General features: G+C 54.6%; 6 protein-coding genes across 6 annotated transcripts; 4 read left to right on the top strand and 2 right to left on the bottom strand.

Annotated features, from left to right (window-relative positions):
* Positions 1-483: 483 nt before the first annotated feature.
* On the top strand, positions 484-2017 carry MYCGRDRAFT_95552 (uncharacterized protein; the record flags this gene model as incomplete). Its single annotated transcript, XM_003849771.1, has 2 exons — positions 484-1215; positions 1271-2017. The coding sequence occupies 2 exons, from the start codon at positions 484-486 to the stop codon at positions 2015-2017; spliced, it is 1479 nt and encodes a 492-aa protein (XP_003849819.1).
* A 4193-nt stretch (positions 2018-6210) lies between these two features.
* Positions 6211-7056, bottom strand: MYCGRDRAFT_26564 (uncharacterized protein; the record flags this gene model as incomplete). The annotated part of the gene is made up of 1 exon (XM_003849250.1): positions 6211-7056. A coding segment is annotated over one exon (846 nt), but the record flags the coding sequence as incomplete, so codon positions are not given.
* A 1706-nt stretch (positions 7057-8762) lies between these two features.
* CYP-37 (putative P450 monooxygenase) lies at positions 8763-10572 on the top strand (the record flags this gene model as incomplete). The annotated part of the gene is made up of 4 exons (XM_003849772.1): positions 8763-9002; positions 9068-9287; positions 9354-9426; positions 9531-10572. 4 exons carry the CDS (start codon positions 8763-8765, stop codon positions 10570-10572), a joined length of 1575 nt encoding a protein of 524 aa, XP_003849820.1.
* Positions 10573-10661: 89 nt separating this feature from the next.
* On the bottom strand, positions 10662-12049 carry MYCGRDRAFT_21909 (uncharacterized protein; the record flags this gene model as incomplete). The annotated part of the gene is made up of 2 exons (XM_003849249.1): positions 10662-11863; positions 11944-12049. Coding segments are annotated over 2 exons (1308 nt in total), but the record flags the coding sequence as incomplete, so codon positions are not given.
* A 1455-nt stretch (positions 12050-13504) lies between these two features.
* On the top strand, positions 13505-15000 carry MYCGRDRAFT_75316 (uncharacterized protein; the record flags this gene model as incomplete). Its single annotated transcript, XM_003849773.1, has 4 exons — positions 13505-13640; positions 13696-13765; positions 13818-13862; positions 13911-15000. 4 exons carry the CDS (start codon positions 13562-13564, stop codon positions 14998-15000), a joined length of 1284 nt encoding a protein of 427 aa, XP_003849821.1.
* Positions 15001-16496: 1496 nt separating this feature from the next.
* MYCGRDRAFT_105651 (uncharacterized protein) lies at positions 16497-17172 on the top strand (the record flags this gene model as incomplete). Its single annotated transcript, XM_003849774.1, has 1 exon — positions 16497-17172. The coding sequence occupies one exon, from the start codon at positions 16640-16642 to the stop codon at positions 16865-16867; it is 228 nt and encodes a 75-aa protein (XP_003849822.1).
* Positions 17173-17610: the final 438 nt, after the last annotated feature.

The following is a 17610-nucleotide window of genomic DNA, read 5'->3' as shown; positions in this document are numbered from 1 at the left end:
GAAGGCCTGTACCGCCGAAATGGCCTCAAAGACCGGACGCCCTTCAGCGCAGACTGCATGTGCGGATCATGTCACTGTTCAAGCTGCATCTCATGTCTCTCGCCGCCTTCACTCCATTCCATCTCCTCAGAGCTACCACCTGCTATAGGCAGGCTCAAACGTCAGTCTCTCGGATCGGATAGTCTGGAGGATTGACTATCACTTCGAAAAGCCCTGCCTGGCCCGTGGGCGGCTGCAGCCTTGAAAAAACACCATCAAGTCCTCACCTCACTCGCGTTCGCTCCAGTGGCCTCGCTCGGTGTCGCCTTCCACGGAATTCATCTCTTGCGCATCTGCTTTGGGACTGTCTGCATCGGGATCAGCTGCACGTGCGGACCTGATCCCGTGCCAAGCCATATGCGCCGCGCAGGTGTTTTGTTTGGTTTCGGACACATTCGAATTCCATCTTCTTCACCATCCACAACAAACACGACGACTTCGAAAATGCGGTGCCCATCTTGCCACGATCCTGGCACTCTCGTCTGCCTCGGGTGCAAGAATTCGAGATACTGCTCAGCTGTCTGCCAGCAAGCTGACTGGCAGATTCATCGTCACCTGTGCAAGTCCTTCCAGTCCTTCCAGGAGCGGCCATCGCCGGAGATGCGACGTGTCGTCTTCTTCTCAGACCGTGCTGGAGCGAAGCCTGAGTTCAGGTGGCTTGCCGTGAAAGACATTGGCGAGCCAGGAGAGCCTTCGGAATGGCCTGACTGGAAGTCAATATTGGGCGGCAATCTGACGCCCTCGATGTTTGCGTTCAACGAGAACAGAATCATTCACGCCAAGCTCGACACATCCATCACAATGATGTACGACGACAATTTCATGTACGATTACGACGATCAAAATCCTGCTGTCATCGCGGCAACAAATCGAAAGACCATGAGGGCTTGGCGAGGTCCCATTTTTGCGTTCAGTACAAAGATGAACGAGGATTTCTCAGACATCGCTGGAATTGGGGACATGGACCTCCATCAGTACACCGATCTTGTGGCCTGGCTCATCTATCACGGAAACACCAGCACCGCGCACGAGCTTCGTACGGGAACCAAAGTCCAAGGCGCAATGATGCACTGCAGTAGCGAGCAGTCGGAGGCAAAGATCGAGACCATCATGGTGCCGAGAATGCATCCGATCTTCGAAGTCGAACATGGTGCGGAAGTGTGCGGCATCTCAGAGGTCAGTAACGCTCCATCTTCGGATGATATTGTGCTTTGTTAACCTGGCTTATCAGAATATCGGAATGCCACTCCTGCTCCGCAAAGATAGGAAGACTCCGAAGTTCATCGGAGAACTTCATCGTCCTGCAGATCCCAGCCACAGCAATTCGACGCTGACCGCCATGATGACATCCTGCGATCCCGACGGACCCCACCAAATGAACTTCGGACTGACACCACGGCACTGGCAAGGAGGGCAGGTGCCTGACACTCTCATCGTCCGTCAAGATCGTGAGGACCTCGATCCGCATGTTCTTCAGGCTTTTGGCGATTACTGCGAGGTTGTCCTGCAGCCGGGATTCAAGCGTACTGCGTGGCCGTGGAAGGAAGCGTTCGCGTCATTGGCGGCGGAAGTGCTGGAGAACATGGAGTCGGAGAAGTGGAGTTCATACCTCGCTACGTGGAAGTCTTTGCGAGAGGAGGTGAGACCAGATCCAATGCAAGTCGACCCGCAAGCGGCAGCCCCAGAAGGCAGATCCCTGAGGAGCCAGTCAAAGAGGAAGAGTGTTCACTTCACGGACAATGATGTGTACGCCGGAGAGATGGAGCCGGCGGGAGTCGATGGAAAGAAGCAGAGAGTCGTATATCAGAGGCCAACGGGCTATGATGAGGATGATGAAGAGCCAGATGTGAAGCCGAAAGTGGAGCCGTTCGATGCGGAAATGGATGGGACGATGAAGGTGGAGGACGTCGATGAAGGTTCGGATGCGAATATGAAGATGGAGCCCAGTGAGGACAACGATGAGATGGATACCACCTGATTCTGGCATCTCCGATCGAGGGCAAAGTCGCGAGCACAGATTGACATGGCATGATACAAAGCTTGGATAGCACAGGGATGGAGTATAGTTACGAGACTACTCAGCAGGTGGAACTGCTATGTACATCAAATTGCTGCGATACAAAGCACTGGAAAGCTTTGCATGCCTTCCAATCCGAATTTCACCTGCATCTCTGCTGTGACCCAGAGTGTGAGCTCGGTTTGAACACCACTTCAATATCACCGGCGCAGCCCGTGCGACTGATCGAGTCCTCCCATCTCTTCCGCAATGCTTTGCGCTCATCATTCGACTGCATGGCTCCACACTTCGGTCACTTGTCGATGTCGAGAAAGTACCTTCACTACTCTTCATCCACGCGCAGGCCAGTGTCAGACAGAAATGCGGAGTGGAAATGCTCGGGTTCGGCTCTGATATGCGTTCCGGCGTTTCCGTCTCATTCTCGCGAAGGCTCTTGGTAGGGAAAGCCGAAGCCGCGAACGCTCAATGCTTCTTCGCGTTCCAGAAGTGCACGTGTAGGTTTCCTGCTTCATATAACTCTGATCATCGAGGGTTCGATGCTAGTGAAGCTGGTGTATGTGATGGATCTGGCTGTGCCCGGCGTGTTGAGAAAGTGAGCTTCCAAGGCTGATGAAGTGCTTCCCAGTTCATTCATCACGGGTGAAGGTCACTGTGAGGCGTGTAAAGTAATGCAGCATCGCTGCGGTGGTTTCTGTCGCGTGAAACTGGTCTGCCGTTCGGTGAGTGATGCAAGATGTGTTGAGACGGTGATCTGCACGTGTTACAGTAAGGTACACGTGTGAGAGGACACTCAAGGCATGTCGCGTGAGGCCTGCTAGCTTTAGCGGGAGAATTTGCAAAATGGGAGGTGACAACATGGAAATTAGGGAAAAGGGGTCGTCGCGAGGCAGGCAAAAGGGGGTGACGACCTTGAACAGGACATTGAGAAGACAAAAAAAGAATGTTTGTAAGGTATCGTCCTTGTGGTATTGTTAGCCAGCATGTATTCAGCTTGTATGGTCATGTATCAAGTGTGTATTGAATTGTGATCAGAAAATCTTTTCAAAGTGCGGCTTTTCTGTGTGTCTGTGTGTGTATACCAGACGAGATTCATGTGAGCAGTACGCCGAATAGGTGATTGTAAAGCCCGATTCATGATTCCTCGTCCGCTACGTCGGTCATTTTTGTTCAGTTGAAAGATTTGTCAACGTTTTCAGCAGCGGCCTCATGCAAGCAAGAGACCTGCAGGACTTAATTACGGTTTTGGTTGGTGGTGTATCATCATTAGAATCAAAGAAATGTGGTGCGACTCACAATTTGTTAACATCGACCAAATGCCCGGAGATGGAAACAGCCGCAAATCAACAAGACTATATCCCCAAGAGGAGCAGGTAAGGTACTTACTCTGTTCAGCATATACGGCGTGGGCTGGCAGCAAGAGCAGGAGGAGCAGGCGTTGTGGAAGGGGCAAGCACGGCGAGCAAGTTCGGCGTCGATCGGGCCGGAACTTTTGCCAAGCCCGAACTTTCCATCAGACCATCTTCGAACATCTCGCCTTTCGACATTTCTGCTCTCCAAAGATTTGTATGCCTTGCGTGGTTGTTGGTGTATCATGGATGAGCGCTGATGACCTGGAGACATCGATCAGCTTTGTGCGGCGTTGGACGTACCATGCGTGCGTCGGCTGCTGCGGGAAGCTGCTTCGGAGAGATTCCATGTCTGAGCTCACAGTGCGACGCTGAATTCCTTTTCGCTGGTCTCCGGAGGCCATGAACAGTGTCCTGATCTCTTGTTGCGCAAAACTGCTGGACAGCCGATGCTGACCTTATTGTCGATGCGAAAGAGAGGATCGAAGGGCTCCGCATGCCGCTGGAGAGTGAAGATTCCAAGATCCGCGATGAGCGCTCACAATATCGACATCGCTCTCCGAATAATCAGCAATTTCCGCACTCTCGAACGATCCTGAGATTCATCTTCTTCCGCCTGGAGCGCTGCGCGAGGCGCGAAGGAGATGAGAGTCAGCGAGTGTGGAAGCTCCTCCGGTGTCTGACGAGCGTGTTGACGATCAAGTGCAGTGAGTGGTTGATGGCAGCTCAACAGCGAAAATTCCGCAAGCAAACGGACAACTGGCAGCTCTCACGGGAAAAAATTCTGCATCTTTCTTCGTCATCCGACGACAATTACTGGACCGCGTTTGGTTGAGGAGACGAAGAGCGGCAAATTGTGCCATCCATTTCGCGAACACGCTCACCTCCGCCTTTTCCCATTCTCGACTCGGCCACATTGAAATGACAGCAAGACTGAGTTCATGTTCATGCACTCTCTCTCGCCATCTTGACCGCCAATCTGCTCGGCGCAGAGAAAGTAGGAGCCCGCGTCGAAATCGATCCACTTCCGAGCTTACGGATACGTCGCCCTGCCGGTTCGTCCAGAACAACCCAACATACCGAACTCTTGCAGTGGACCATACTCTTGGGACTGGCTCGCCTCGAGCCAAGGTAGAGCTCCATTTCGCATGTCGTCACCGCCAGATTTCTCCACCGAACCACGTCACCGCTTTTCCTCGATTACTACCCAAGACCACTCCTCTTCGCCCTGTTCGCCCTGTTCTCTTTCACTCTTCCTCTCCACGGATGAACGAAAGCTATTGTGATTTATATGTCTAACACATAACTGCTAATGGCTTGGCGATACCGACACAGCTTTGTGCGGCGCAGCCGCGCAGATGTACTTTCTGGTAGGTCGGCTACCGCGGGAGGGTTGTTGTTTCGAGGAAAGACCACGTCTGAGCTCACTCTGCGCGCAGGATGTTCTTCGCTCGTGGGTCTCGAATCGATTTGCGCTGCTCTTCAGAGATGCCGGCCGGCTGATGAGTGGTTATTCCGAGAGCCGCGATTGAAAGGGCCGGACAATGCCTACAGGCGACATGAATGTCCGTCCTCACGACGCCGAGCTCTCTCTTCGTGGAGCCTTCTCCGTGACCATGATCATACTTGTACTCCAGGTTCTCGAGCCATCATCCACTGACTTCATTGTCGGAGCCTATCAGATCTGTCAACTGATGCAGGAATCTGCTCGCATTCAACCATTTTCAAGCTTACTGGCGTTTATGACACTCGTCCGCTAAACGACGGAACAGGTATTGGCCAAACGCCCTGGTGTTGCCCGCGAAAACACCACACGCCATCGGCGCCGTAATCCAGTCGAAATCACCAGCTTGCCATATTTTGAAGACATGCCCAGCCCTGCATGGCATAGATTGTTCCACTATTTGCAGTCCACCTCTTCCTCCTTTTCTCCCACTACAGTGTGTTCACACGAAAGTTATGAGAAACGTCACGATGGGCGCTGATGACTTGGAAATCTCGATGGCTTGCTTGTGTGGCGTTGACGGTCTCCTATCTGGAATGTCAGCTGCTGCGGGAGGACCGTCGAAGGTTGGGAATGTCTGAGCTCATGGACGCAAAGCGTGGGAAAGAGGAAAAGAGATCGTGAATATTTGCAAGCCTGGCCAGGCCGCTTGGAAGTCGCTGACAATCGCTGAAACTCCCACTCACCACACAAATCCCAGAAGACTCAGTACTTTCCTTCCTGACATTCTCCCTTCAAACCCTCGGCGTATAAGCCTGCAAATTCGTCCGACACGAGTACTCCGAACTCGGCCTCCTCTCCTTTGCAAACCGTTCCTGCCACCTCGCCGGCGGCTGAAGTCCCGCCCTTATACCACCACGACCCGCGGCCTGCTTCAACGCCCCGGCCGTCGCCCTCTTCAAGTCAACGCTTTTAATCGCCAGCGGAAAGTTGCGCATATCCTCCACATCCGGTGTGATACCCCGACTCCCACCTCCACCCGCATCGTACGCTGAGTCCTTCCTCCGGCTCGGCGGCGCGATGGCGGTCACGGAGGAGTTCGAGAATGATGTGCCGCGACTGAAGCGACGGGGTATGAAGGCCGACTTGGATTTCTTGTGGATCATTTCTGGATGGCGCGGAACGTCGAATTCGGGAGTTTGCAGACGGGTGATGGGAGCTCTGAGGTGGGAGGGGTGGGAGGTGTTGCTGTCGGTCATGTAATTCCGCAGGGAACCGCGCCATGTGCTGGCGGGACTGGGAGGCGGGAGGGTGGAAGTTGCGTAGTGACTTTCGTGGGAGGGGCGGGAAGGGAAGAGGAAGGCTACGCCGTAGGACATGGGGCCGTGGGCGGCGTTGGGGATGAGGAGGTGTTTGTCCACGCGGAGGAGGAGGAAGAGGGTGGTGAGGAGGAAGTCGAGGGTGAAGTTGAAGATGTAGAAGGGCGCGCGGGTGAGGTACCAGGGTGTTGATGTAGAGGTCGAGGGTGGGTCGATGAAGATTGTGGCGGCGCGGAAGACGGCGCCGATGGAGAGGAGGATTGAGGTGGTGAGGATGAGGAGCAATTTGTGGGTTAGAGTGCTTTGACCGAAGTGGTCGGATGGCAGGTCTTTGAGGCTAGGGTGCGTCTTTGCGATGGCGGAAATGGTTAGGATTAGGATCGGGAGGAGGGCTGAGACGGCGAAGATAGCGGCGCCGAAGAGTTGGAGTTGTCGGGCGGCTTTTTGAGCGTGTGGGTCCAGAAGATAGGCTTCAGCGGGAATGCTGACCATTAGGCAGAGAAGAGCGATGCTGCAAATGACGAGCCAGAGTGGGAGCCAGGAAGAGAATGACTTCGACCAACCAAAGTGTGGATGTTGTGCACGAACGAAGCGAACAGTCCAGAAGAGGTTGGTGATGATGAGAATGGCACTACCAGCGTAGATGAAGATCTCTGTGGCGATGGCGAGGGTGATGCGATCCGGACTGCCTGCCCACGCCATACGTAGAATCGTTGCGATGATCCGGGTTATGCAAAAGGCGGATGTCGCAGCGCTGAACAGGAATTTCAGTGATCTCCTCAGGTTGTAGTGGAAAAGAGCGTAATGCGCAATCGCGCCGAGAATGAAGAGGGAGAGAAAGGCGGAGTTGATCGGGACATCGGGAAAGAGTGAAGGAATCTCTCCCAGAGATCGGTGTCGTGGCGGTTCTGTTGTGCTTCGTGACGAAAGCTTTCGCGGTTGTCAACTCTCTTCCGATGTCGACTCTAAGTGTTGAGGTCCCTTAACGTCTGAACATACCAAATTTGTGATCTGTGCTGCCATGGGGCCAACGTGCTCGATGAACTCAATGCCGTAAAGGAATGGACGTTGCAACGTCTGAACGATCGAAAATCTGAGACAAAAGCACAGGGCTGACGTCTTTTTCAAACCGCTCGAGAAACCGTTACGACAATTGAAGGAAAGAACCAAAAGAATGTGGGTGTGACAGATGAACTGTGAAAATCAGACCGTTGGAGTTCCAGACGTGTATATGTAGGGGGCATATTCCCCTTGGTGAGCCGTTTTGATGAGCCATGCCGGGTGTTCAGGAACACGATTCCTAGGTGGAGAATATTGCGCCGAGATCCAGCATACTCCACACAGTAGCACACTGTGTTGATTAGTGCTGTGGGGCCTACAAGCTCGACTTGCCGTTTCGGGCAATTGTCATGCAAAGTGAAGAAGTGGATTCGCTGGCTTCCCAGGGATCGCAAAGCCGGACCGTCGAAACCGACATTTACGGTCCGCGTGCGCCTTTCACTGCGTGTGTAGATCAACGGACTCGCATCGCATGTTCCGTGATTCCTGAGACTGGCCTTGTGTGATGAAGAGTCGCTGCCGAAATTGCTCGAGGCCGGGAAAGGCCTTTGCTGCTGGAGAGGCCATCTCCTGACGGATACTTTGTGTTTGGCAGTGGTCCAGACCGCTTCGCGAGACCTGGTAACTGGGGACCCGGATCTCATCGCATGGCGGAGCTCGCAGAATGGTATACATCATGAGGAGAGCTTTTCAGCGCACAGTCGCAGTCTCGTCGATGCTGTGAAGGGCGTGTTGGAGCTGCATCGGAGACCACATCTCCTTCAGTCGGGAGGCTTCGGTGATGCTACCGTGAAAGACGGACAGCTACCGCGATAGCAACTCGACGACATGTGCTGAGGCAATGAGGATCTCATTGATCTTAGGCGCGGTATGCAGGCGTATTCGAGTATTCGAAGGAGGGAGACGCCGATTTTTCCAGCAGCCGAGACTACCTTAGCGTCGAGGCACGGCCCGGCCCTAGCGCACGTCGAATCCACCTCACTCGTCAGGGGTCTTCCCCGTTCATCAAGGCCGCTTCTCTCCGCCACCTGCGAACACAATGTCAATCGATAGTAGTCTCTTATCAACTGGCATTGGCCGAGTATGCCAGCTGACGGACAAAAACACAGCAAGCCCGGAAGGCGGGTTCTCGGACAGCCGAGTCATGCGGCGCGGCACGACCCTAGCTCGCATGTTCCGGGGTACACCGTGTTCTCCTCCGCTTTCTTCCTTCTCCGGCATCTTCTCCGCCTTCTGCGACGAACAAACGAACGTGCGAAAGGCATCGAGTCCGGGCTCATTGAGTTCGGAGTCTGAGGGATCCGTCGATCTCAGCGGAACTCAGGCAGGGATGGCTCAGCAGCGGAGCGGAGTGCTTCGTACAGCTCCGAGGTCGAGAGGTGGAACGACAGCAAACTCCTCGTACCTCGTATCATTACGAGCGGGGCTCAGCGGCAGTAAGTTAAGGATAACCTATGGAAGTTACAACTCTCAGACCTCACGTCTTCCTTCGTCCTTTCAACTACATTGCGTCCTACGCATTCAAATCAGGAAACACCATGACGACCATCGAGCTGCTTCGGGGTGCCGTCAACACCATCGTCGGTCCAGAGCGTATAATACCATGGCCTGCTACTCTCGCCATTGCAGCTGTGGGTTGGTGGATCCTCTCCTCATGGCTCCGACCCGTCTCCAAATTCCCCACAATCAACGACCCAAAGGAGAACTGGACATCCTTCCCGGCCAAGAAAGCATACCTCAAGAATTGCCAACATTTGCTGAAAGAAGGTGCTCGTAAGGTGAGCCGCCTTGACCCAGCACCCTCGCTCACAGCGACCACTAACCCCCCGACCCTCAACACCAGTTCTCCGGCCCCTTCAACCTCACCACCGACAATGGCACAACAATGCTCATTTTCTCGCCCGAATACATCGACGCCATCAACGAGCAAGAATCTCTCAGTTTCCCGGAATATGCGATCCGGAATCTCAACCTGAAAGGATACAAAACCTTCCGCACGTTTGGACCGCAGCCGGATCATATGTTTTATGAGGCGGTCATCAAGGGACTGACGCGGAATTTGGGTATGTAATTGTCGTGGGTTGCATTCGGTAGTGCGGTATGGCTTGGACTGATGGCTTCCGCGACAGCCAAATTCACCAAGCCGCTTTCTCTGGAAATGGACGCTTGTCTGCTCTCTTCCTGGGGCGAGAGTACAGAGTGGTGAGTTTCCACACGACCAGTCGCCCTACCCTTCCACCCTACACCTCTGCGTCACGTATAGTCCGACTCTCGATCGACTGACTCTTCCCCTCCGCCTGACGCAGGCACTCCGTCGAAGCGAAAGAGGACGTCTTAGACTTCGTCGCCCGCCTCTCCTCCCTCATCTTCCTCGGCCCGGACTTCGTCCACAACAAAGAATGGATCCGCATCGCAAAGAACTACACCGTCGACACATTCACCGCCATCGCCATCTGCCGCTACATCCCCGCTCTCATCCGGCCTTTGTTCGTCCAATTTCTCCCCCTCTGTCGCAAAGTGCGCCGCGACTACACCACCTGCGCCAACATCCTCGCCCCCGTCCTCGCCTCCCGCGAAGCCGAACTCAAAGCCGCCAAATCGGAGTCCCGCCCTCCCAACCTCCCCGACGACGCAATCGAATGGTTCCGTAACGCTGCCCACGGCCGGGAATACAACCAGACGGACGTCCAAGTCTCCCTGCAAGTCGCCTCCATCCACACGACCACCGACCTCCTCGCCCAAGCCATCCTCAACCTCTGCGCTCACCCCGAAATGGTCGTCCCGCTCCGCGAAGAAGCCATCGCCGTGCTCAGCACCCAAGGCTGGCAGAAAACCGCTCTCACCTCCCTCCACCTCCTCGACTCCTTCCTCAAAGAAACGCAACGCCTCAAACCCATCAACGTCACCTCCCTCCATCGCTACGCCACCCGCGACACAACACTCTCCGGGGGAATCCACATCCCCCAGGGTACGAACCTGGGAATCCACTCGTACAACCTCTTCAATCCGGACATCTACACTTCCCCAGAAACCTTCGACGGATACAGATATCTCCGTCTCCGACAGAGCGATCCGAAGTGGGAACACAAGGGTCATTTGGTGAGTACTTCCGTCGAACACACGGGATTCGCGCATGGGAAAAATGCTTGTCCCGGGAGATTTTTCGCGGCGAATGAGGTGAAGATTGCGATGGTGCATGTGCTGTTGAAGTATGATGTCAAGGTGGAGAGGAAGGAGGATGCGATGTGGATTACGTATGGGCCGAATTGTTATGTGAATCCGAAGGCGAGGATGTGGGTGAGGAGGAGGAGGGAAGAGGTTGATTTGGAGGCGCTGGCGAGGGAGTGAAGTGTGATGATGATGAAAGGGATTTTTGGGTGGAGTTGGATGTGTGGTTATGTTATGTAGATGAAACCGTTGTTGCTGTGCGCTTGACGCCGGCGATTTTCTTTTTTCAGCATCCAGCAATACCCTCCCGCCAACCCCGCCACGCAGAGCATACACACCGCACAAACCACCATTCCTCGTTCGAAATACGGTCCATCCTCTTTCGGATACAACCCCGTGCCGACAAACGGGCCCAATTGTCCGGTGAACTGCAAAATCCCCACTCCCGTCCCCTTCTCCGCTGCTGTGCGCTGGTTATTCACCGTCCAGGTTATCACCACCGTCACACAACTGAAGAAGCCCGCGCATATCGGGAAGACGCAGGCGTACCGGGTCCACACTCCCAGTCTGAAACGCTGCGCTAGGGCGAGCAGGCTGTAGCCGGACATGGCGAGTAGAGCGTGGAAGACCATGGGAACGGTGCGTGTGTGATGTCGGTCGGAGAGGTAGGCCGTGAGCAGGATGGCGAGAAAGGCGAGGAGGTAGGGTGGGGCGGAGAGGGCTTGCGAAGTGAGGGGAGGGAAACCCATGTCTGTGAGGATGAGGGGCATGAAGACGGGCATGCTGCTGAAGGCGACGTTGCAGGCGAAGAACATCAATGCGGGGAGGTAGGAGAGGGGAGTGAGGAGGGGGGAGAGTAGGGTGGACCATTCGATGGAATGAGTGGCGAATTTGGTGGGTTCGGAGGAGGTGGTTTCGCTTCGCATGCGGAGAGTGGCGACTTTACGTTCTCGTGCAGTGAGCCAGCGGGCGGTGGACGGGCGGTCGGGAAGCCAGTACCATGCTACGATGGCGACGAGGAGAGCTGGTGCGCCTTCGAGGAAGAAGAGGACACGCCAGTTGGATATGGGGAGGATGTCGCCGAAGCGCATGATGGCGTAGGCCAGGAAGCCGGAGAAACTGGACGCGAGGGGAGCGGCGGCTATGAACATTCCCGTCCGTAGAGCTAATTCGTCCCGGCGGAAGAAGAAGCTGAGGTAGATTGGCATGCCTACGAAGGCGGCTTCTGCGATCCCTAAAAGCACACGGAGGACGAGGAGGAAGGCGAAGTTGGTGGCGAAGGCTTGGAGACAGGCGAGTAGACCCCAGAAGAAGACGCAGCTGGCGATGTAGATGTGTGGTGGGAAGAGGGTGTAGCAGATGGTCATCCATTCGAAGAGGACGTAGGAGACGTAGAAGGCTCGGAGAAGCCATTCGAATTGAGAGGTGGAGAGGTCGAGGGAGGTGGAGAGGCCGGCGACGTTGGCATTACCTTTGAAGGGATACATTGATCAGCGATTGGATGCTGAAATGAGGAACGATAGTGAATATAGACATTGGACAGCTACAAACCGATATTGGTACGGTCGAGGAAGGAGACCATATATAGCATCGCAACGAAGAGTACCAGTCTGATGTCCAGCTTCCTTCGCACTCGAATCTCCTCATCCGGTGTATACAACTCAAAAGATTGTACGCTATCCGTCCGCCGTCTCCTTCTTTGCCCTGCGAGCGGTACGTCCGCGCCGTCGTCGCTGTGCTCATCTTCTTCCTCATCCGCTCCACCAAGAGTATGGTCCTCCTCCCCTTGCTGACCGTGTCTGATCTCTCTCAACTCATATCCCTCCTCATCTTCAAGGTCTTCCAACCCGCCGCCGTCCTCTTCATCGTCAGAGTCGAAGTCCGGTGTGAAGCGAGCGGATGTGGACGACTGTGACGACGGGATGCGAGACTCGGGTTTATCGTCGAGAGTCGCGACAGGCTGGTACGCCATGCGAAAAGAATGCTAGGACTCCCGAGGCGTCCATATGGTAAGATGTTCGCGTGACGATACAAGCGGAGAAGAGTGTGAGGTTGATCGACGCCGACGCCGGACAGCTTGACCGCCGTAGAATATGCTTGGCATTGACATGGAGGTGAGGTGCGAGTTAGAACTATTTTCAAGACAACGACATCGCCTCACCAGACCAGGACAACATATTCCGACTTCATGATACCAACCTGACAGCCATCCGCCACGAGAAAAATGTGCAAATCGACCAATGTCGTGGCCGGACGCAGCAAGATTTCTTGTTACGACTTGCCGGGCATTCGCGTTGTTGCTTCAAGAACTCCGAATCTCGCGATAACTGATCCATTGCTTACGTCCCGTCTACATCGCAGAAAATGCTCGATCTCGTCGGCGCCGGTGAGAACCATCAGGAGATCAGTCTTAGCCGGCAAGTCATGGCTCGGGACCGCGAGCACCCGCTCGGTCGATTCCCTCTCCATTTGTCAGACGGAGGCATGCGTGTCCGTAGGATTATTGAAAATCCTCTTCCGGTTTGGGTCCGCCGGAGGATTTGAGCCGCAGATCGTCAACGTCACTCGCGCTTTATCGAAAGTTGAGGACAGTCTGTGTGGCGAACCAACATTTCGCAGGCACATCGGTTCACGAGTTCGAGTATGTGGCAAATACTCCATCCAAAGAGTTGCAGAGCAGAAGGATATCCCAGCAATAACAGAAGAACTATGTCGAGCACCAAGACGAACTGCATCGGCATCAACCTCCGCAGCGGAGACCGACATCATCGAATCATCAATGACCCCAAACCTTACCGAGCCCTACTAACGGTTCAGAGGCTTGTTCTCTCTTAAGAGCGCACTAGGCCCTTACCTGCGCCAACCTTATTGGATTGACGACATACGGAGAGAGGTCCATCTCGAGCTTCTCCCGAGTCCAACCTGCGTCCTGCGTCCAGATCAGGCAACATTTTGTGATCGCCAGAGCCCTGCTCCGCTGGCTGCTCATCATCGCTACGGCACGCATCATCCGAGAGCGATTGTATCATTTGGAGGTAGAGTACTTAAGCTGATGGCCTGCTGCGTGTACACTTTCCTTTGCCTTTTCTTTCCTCGGCCACCTCATTCCTCAAGCAGATCTGTCTTCACACTTACGCTATTGCAATTCCAACACCAACACAATTCCAACATGAGATACTCACTCTGCCTCTCGGCCATCGTGGCCGCAGCTACAGCGATTGCCATTCCGGCAGTCAGCCAGATAGCCGGTAAGAGAACACCATGAGCCCCTCGCTTTCGATACCAATGCTAACAATGACGAAGACGGCCAGCTGCAAAATCCAGCGGCACCAGCTCCAGCTCCGGCGCCAGCCCAGCCCGTACAGCAAATAAAGTCAGTAGCATTGCCTCTTCTTTCTATGGACGATCTTTTAACAGCTTTGCAGCGATGGCCAGGTTCAAAACCCGGCGAAACCCATTCAACAGATCAAGTACGCTATTCTGCACTTCGCACACGAGCGACTGCTAACACGGCACAGTGACGGCCAGCTGCAAAACCCAGCGGGAGCAGGTGCTTCAGCTCCATCCTCCGGCTCAGCATACACTCCTCCCTCCGGATACGGCAGCAAGACTGCTAGCGGCGCTTTCAAGTTCCCTCTGGCCAACGGGTTCCCAAACATCAAGGTCCCATCCGCCGAGCTCACCGCCATCCAGAAGCAGGCCCACGGAACCCTCCCCAACGGCGCTCTTCCCACGAAGCTGTCGGACGCTTCGGCCACCACCTTTCAGGTGATTGCTTTCAACGAGATCTTCGAGACGGCATTCTTCACCTCTCTCCTGCAGAACGTCACAACGGGAGTCTACAATCCCGCGGACAAGGACTACGTCATTGAGGCCATCACCGCCGTCCAGGCGCAGGAGGAGCTTCACGCTCTCGGCGCCAACGCCATCCTTGCCAGCGCCGGTCGCACTCCCATCCAGCCTTGCGAGTACAAGTTCCCCACCTCCGACTACGAGTCCGCCATCGCCACTGCATCTCTCTTCACCGACGTCGTGCTTGGCACTCTCCAGGAAGCCTCCACTACTTTCGGCACCACCGGTGACGATGAAGTGCTCGGCCTCGTCGCCTCCATCGTCGCCCAGGAGGGTGAGCAGGACGGCTGGTACCGCTCCGTCGGCAAGAAAATCCCGTCTGCCCTCCCATTCCTCAGCGCCAGCTCCGGCGTCTTCGCCTTCTCCGCCTTGAATCAGCTCTTCATCGTGCCCGGCTCATGCGGTAACCTCGACGCCATCAAGGTGCCCATCCTCCAGCCACTGACCGTCGTCACGCCACCCAAGGCCGCCGACTCGGACATCACCTTCTCGTACCCAGTCGACAAGTCCATCACTTCTCCGGCCAACCTCCGCTTGGTCTACATCAACCAGCAGAACAAGCCAATTGTGCAGGAGTTGCAGAACCTCAAGTTGGAGGGCGACACTGTGACTTTCACCTCGCCCTTCCCGTACACTGAGAACCTACTCAATGGATTGACGATTGCGACTGTTACTAATGGTCCGACTTCGTTTGCGAATATTTCTGAGGTTGCTGTGGCGGCTGTTTGGGGTCCTGGTCTTATTGAGGTGAATTAGATGGATGAAGAGGAGGATGTCACGATCATTGCGGCTGCAGAAGGTCGATTACGCTCACTTATGAATGTCATGCCGAAAGATGAACACGGGAAGTGGCTGCTAGGCTGATCAGTATTGGATAGCAGACCATGTATATAAATAATTCCAATAATGTTCGCCATTTGCACCACTAGCACTTCGAACGCGTAATACTCGACAACGCCTTGCTACCATCGCTTAAGATTTGCTAAACAAATTAAGCCAGCTCGCAGCTGTCTTCTGATGCACTTTCCAAGATGATTAGTACGGTAGTTGTCGACATATTGTGTTGCAAGAGCTTGGTGAGCGTTCCGATTTTTCAACCAAGCCGGGAGCACCCACACGAGTATGCATTGTACATCCCTGTCCATGGCGGCTACCAAAGCTAAGCGCCTGGCGCGAAACTCAATCTAGCGGGAACAACAACCGTCGCGCCTCTTTCAGCGCAACAATGTCTATTCTAACGACACGCTTTGCCACTTCCATTCGTTTCGTGGCGTTCCCACGATGCCGCACCATTCCGACCTGGACGTCGATGCCCGGATGCCAGACATCGCACCGTCGATGGCGTTCCGATGAGAGCGGTGAAGAAAAGTCAAAGCCCCCAGATACCGCCCCTGCTTCCGACGCGACTTCTCATCCAACGAGCACGAACATCGACAGGCCTCCGCGTGCAGCCAAACGTCCAATCTTGGCTGGTCCAGCGCCATCTCGTCATCACAAAGCTTCCCCCAAACCACTCAGTCCGGCTGAGCAGGAGGAATTCTACCAGTACTACTTCAACTTCAAGCCGAAGCGTTCGAAGTATGGTGATCCGGAGTCTCAGCTACTGTCCGTCGATCTGAATTCCGTGCAGAAGTTCTTGCCTGCTCATCTTCGGGATCGGCCGCTTGAGTATTTTGCCGGAGACTCGCACGATTTGCACATGGCGGCACTTTGCCTAGAAAGCTACATCTCAAAGACTGCTGCCAGCCTTTCCCAGGATGAACGACGAGAGGTGTACTCAAAGAGTCGTCCTGGCAGCATAGCCTTGGGCTGGCTACTCCGAAACTACGATCACGCTGATATGAGCGCCAATCAGGCGTTCTTGAGAGCTTTGGTTCATCTTCTAGTCGCCGAAGCAAACGGAAACCAAGTCTGGAGTCTCATGAGCAATTCTCGCCTTCCCAAGGTTCTGCTATCGCAATCTCGATACGACCGACATGCCTGGCGTGGAGCGCTGCTCCGCTTCCTGGTCGAGTCGCAGACGTACTGGTCCGCCGGGACTGGAGGCATCAATGTAGCCCTACGCTCTTTCGAACACGTGTGGTCCGTTTCGCCCTACATCAAGGATCGAGCAGCATATATCGACGGCCCTCTTGTTATCGGTAAGACGGCGACTGCTTACTGGATCTTGACTCAGTTACAGTACAAGGGCGCAAATTCGCACGCAGACGCTCGTTTGTATGATCAATTTATTGCCAGAATTCCGCATTGGCAACCGAGTTCTGTCCAAGCCGACTATTATCAGTCGACGTTACTTTCGAAGCATTCATCGGCCTCGAAGAGCAGCGCACTACCTGCGTTTGAGTGGCTTCGGCGCCACTATGCGGCCGACCCATGGCCTGATTTTCTTCGGCAAATGTTATCGAAATGGAATGGCTTCGGCTTTATTGTCGCGAGTGCGCGGATTCTGAGGCATGCCGGCTACGAGTCAGAAGCGCGCTGGATGCTTGATATTGGTCGTCTGGAAATGCCGGACTTCTTCACCATGAAGCACCGCCGCAGCAGACCGAGCGAGCACGCAAAACTCGGCCAGTGGGCGCACATTCAACGCCGCAGAGGCTTGTTGTACACATATCATGACTGATCACCGATTCACCCGTGGGCTGCGCGGACTTATTGAAGTGTGAGCAGAACGTGTTCGGCAAAGATGTAAGCGTTCTCGACCTTTGTGAACATCGTGTCATATCTCCCCACGGAGCAGTCTTGCTGAATCGTCGCGCCTTCTTGAAAAGCCTCGGATGACCAGCTGCTGGACCGACCCAGCAAAGATGCTTCGTGGCCGCTCTATATTCGACGAGCATGTCAAACACACAACAAAAGCTCCCTGGCTACTATAACACAAGCCCAACCTCCGGCCAACGACTACTCCTGCGAACCAAACCATCAAACGATGGCTTGTCGTTCGTCGATCCCACATACCGTCATTCGCAGTCGCTGGCAACTCTCTTCACGATGCGCTACATCGCAGCTTCCAATAAGCGAGATCGTCCAGCGCCGATGAAATTCGAGTGGAAGCGGCGAAGACAACTCCAAAAGCCCCGAGACTCCGAAGGCGACTCCCGAGCCGCCGTCAACAGCTCAAGGTCTACGTCAACATTCCGGGTTACAGTACGAGACTTCGATACCCACCGCGGACTCCACTCAATCGAACACTTCTGGCAAGCAGCTCGACAAGGAGGAGTTTCACCGGCACTGTCTTCGCCGAAACTTTGACGATGCGGTTTCACCATTCTTTCTTCGTCGAAACTTTCATTATTTCCGAGAGTAGCCGAAGTGCAAAAGCTGGGAGCATGGACAACATCGTCAGACGTCCAGAGTTGCAAGGAG

This window comes from Zymoseptoria tritici, chromosome 9 (genome assembly GCF_000219625.1).
Source record: "Zymoseptoria tritici IPO323 chromosome 9, whole genome shotgun sequence".
In the NCBI taxonomy this organism is placed as follows: domain Eukaryota; kingdom Fungi; phylum Ascomycota; class Dothideomycetes; order Mycosphaerellales; family Mycosphaerellaceae; genus Zymoseptoria; species Zymoseptoria tritici.
This window is presented reverse-complemented; position numbering and strand designations above follow the sequence as displayed.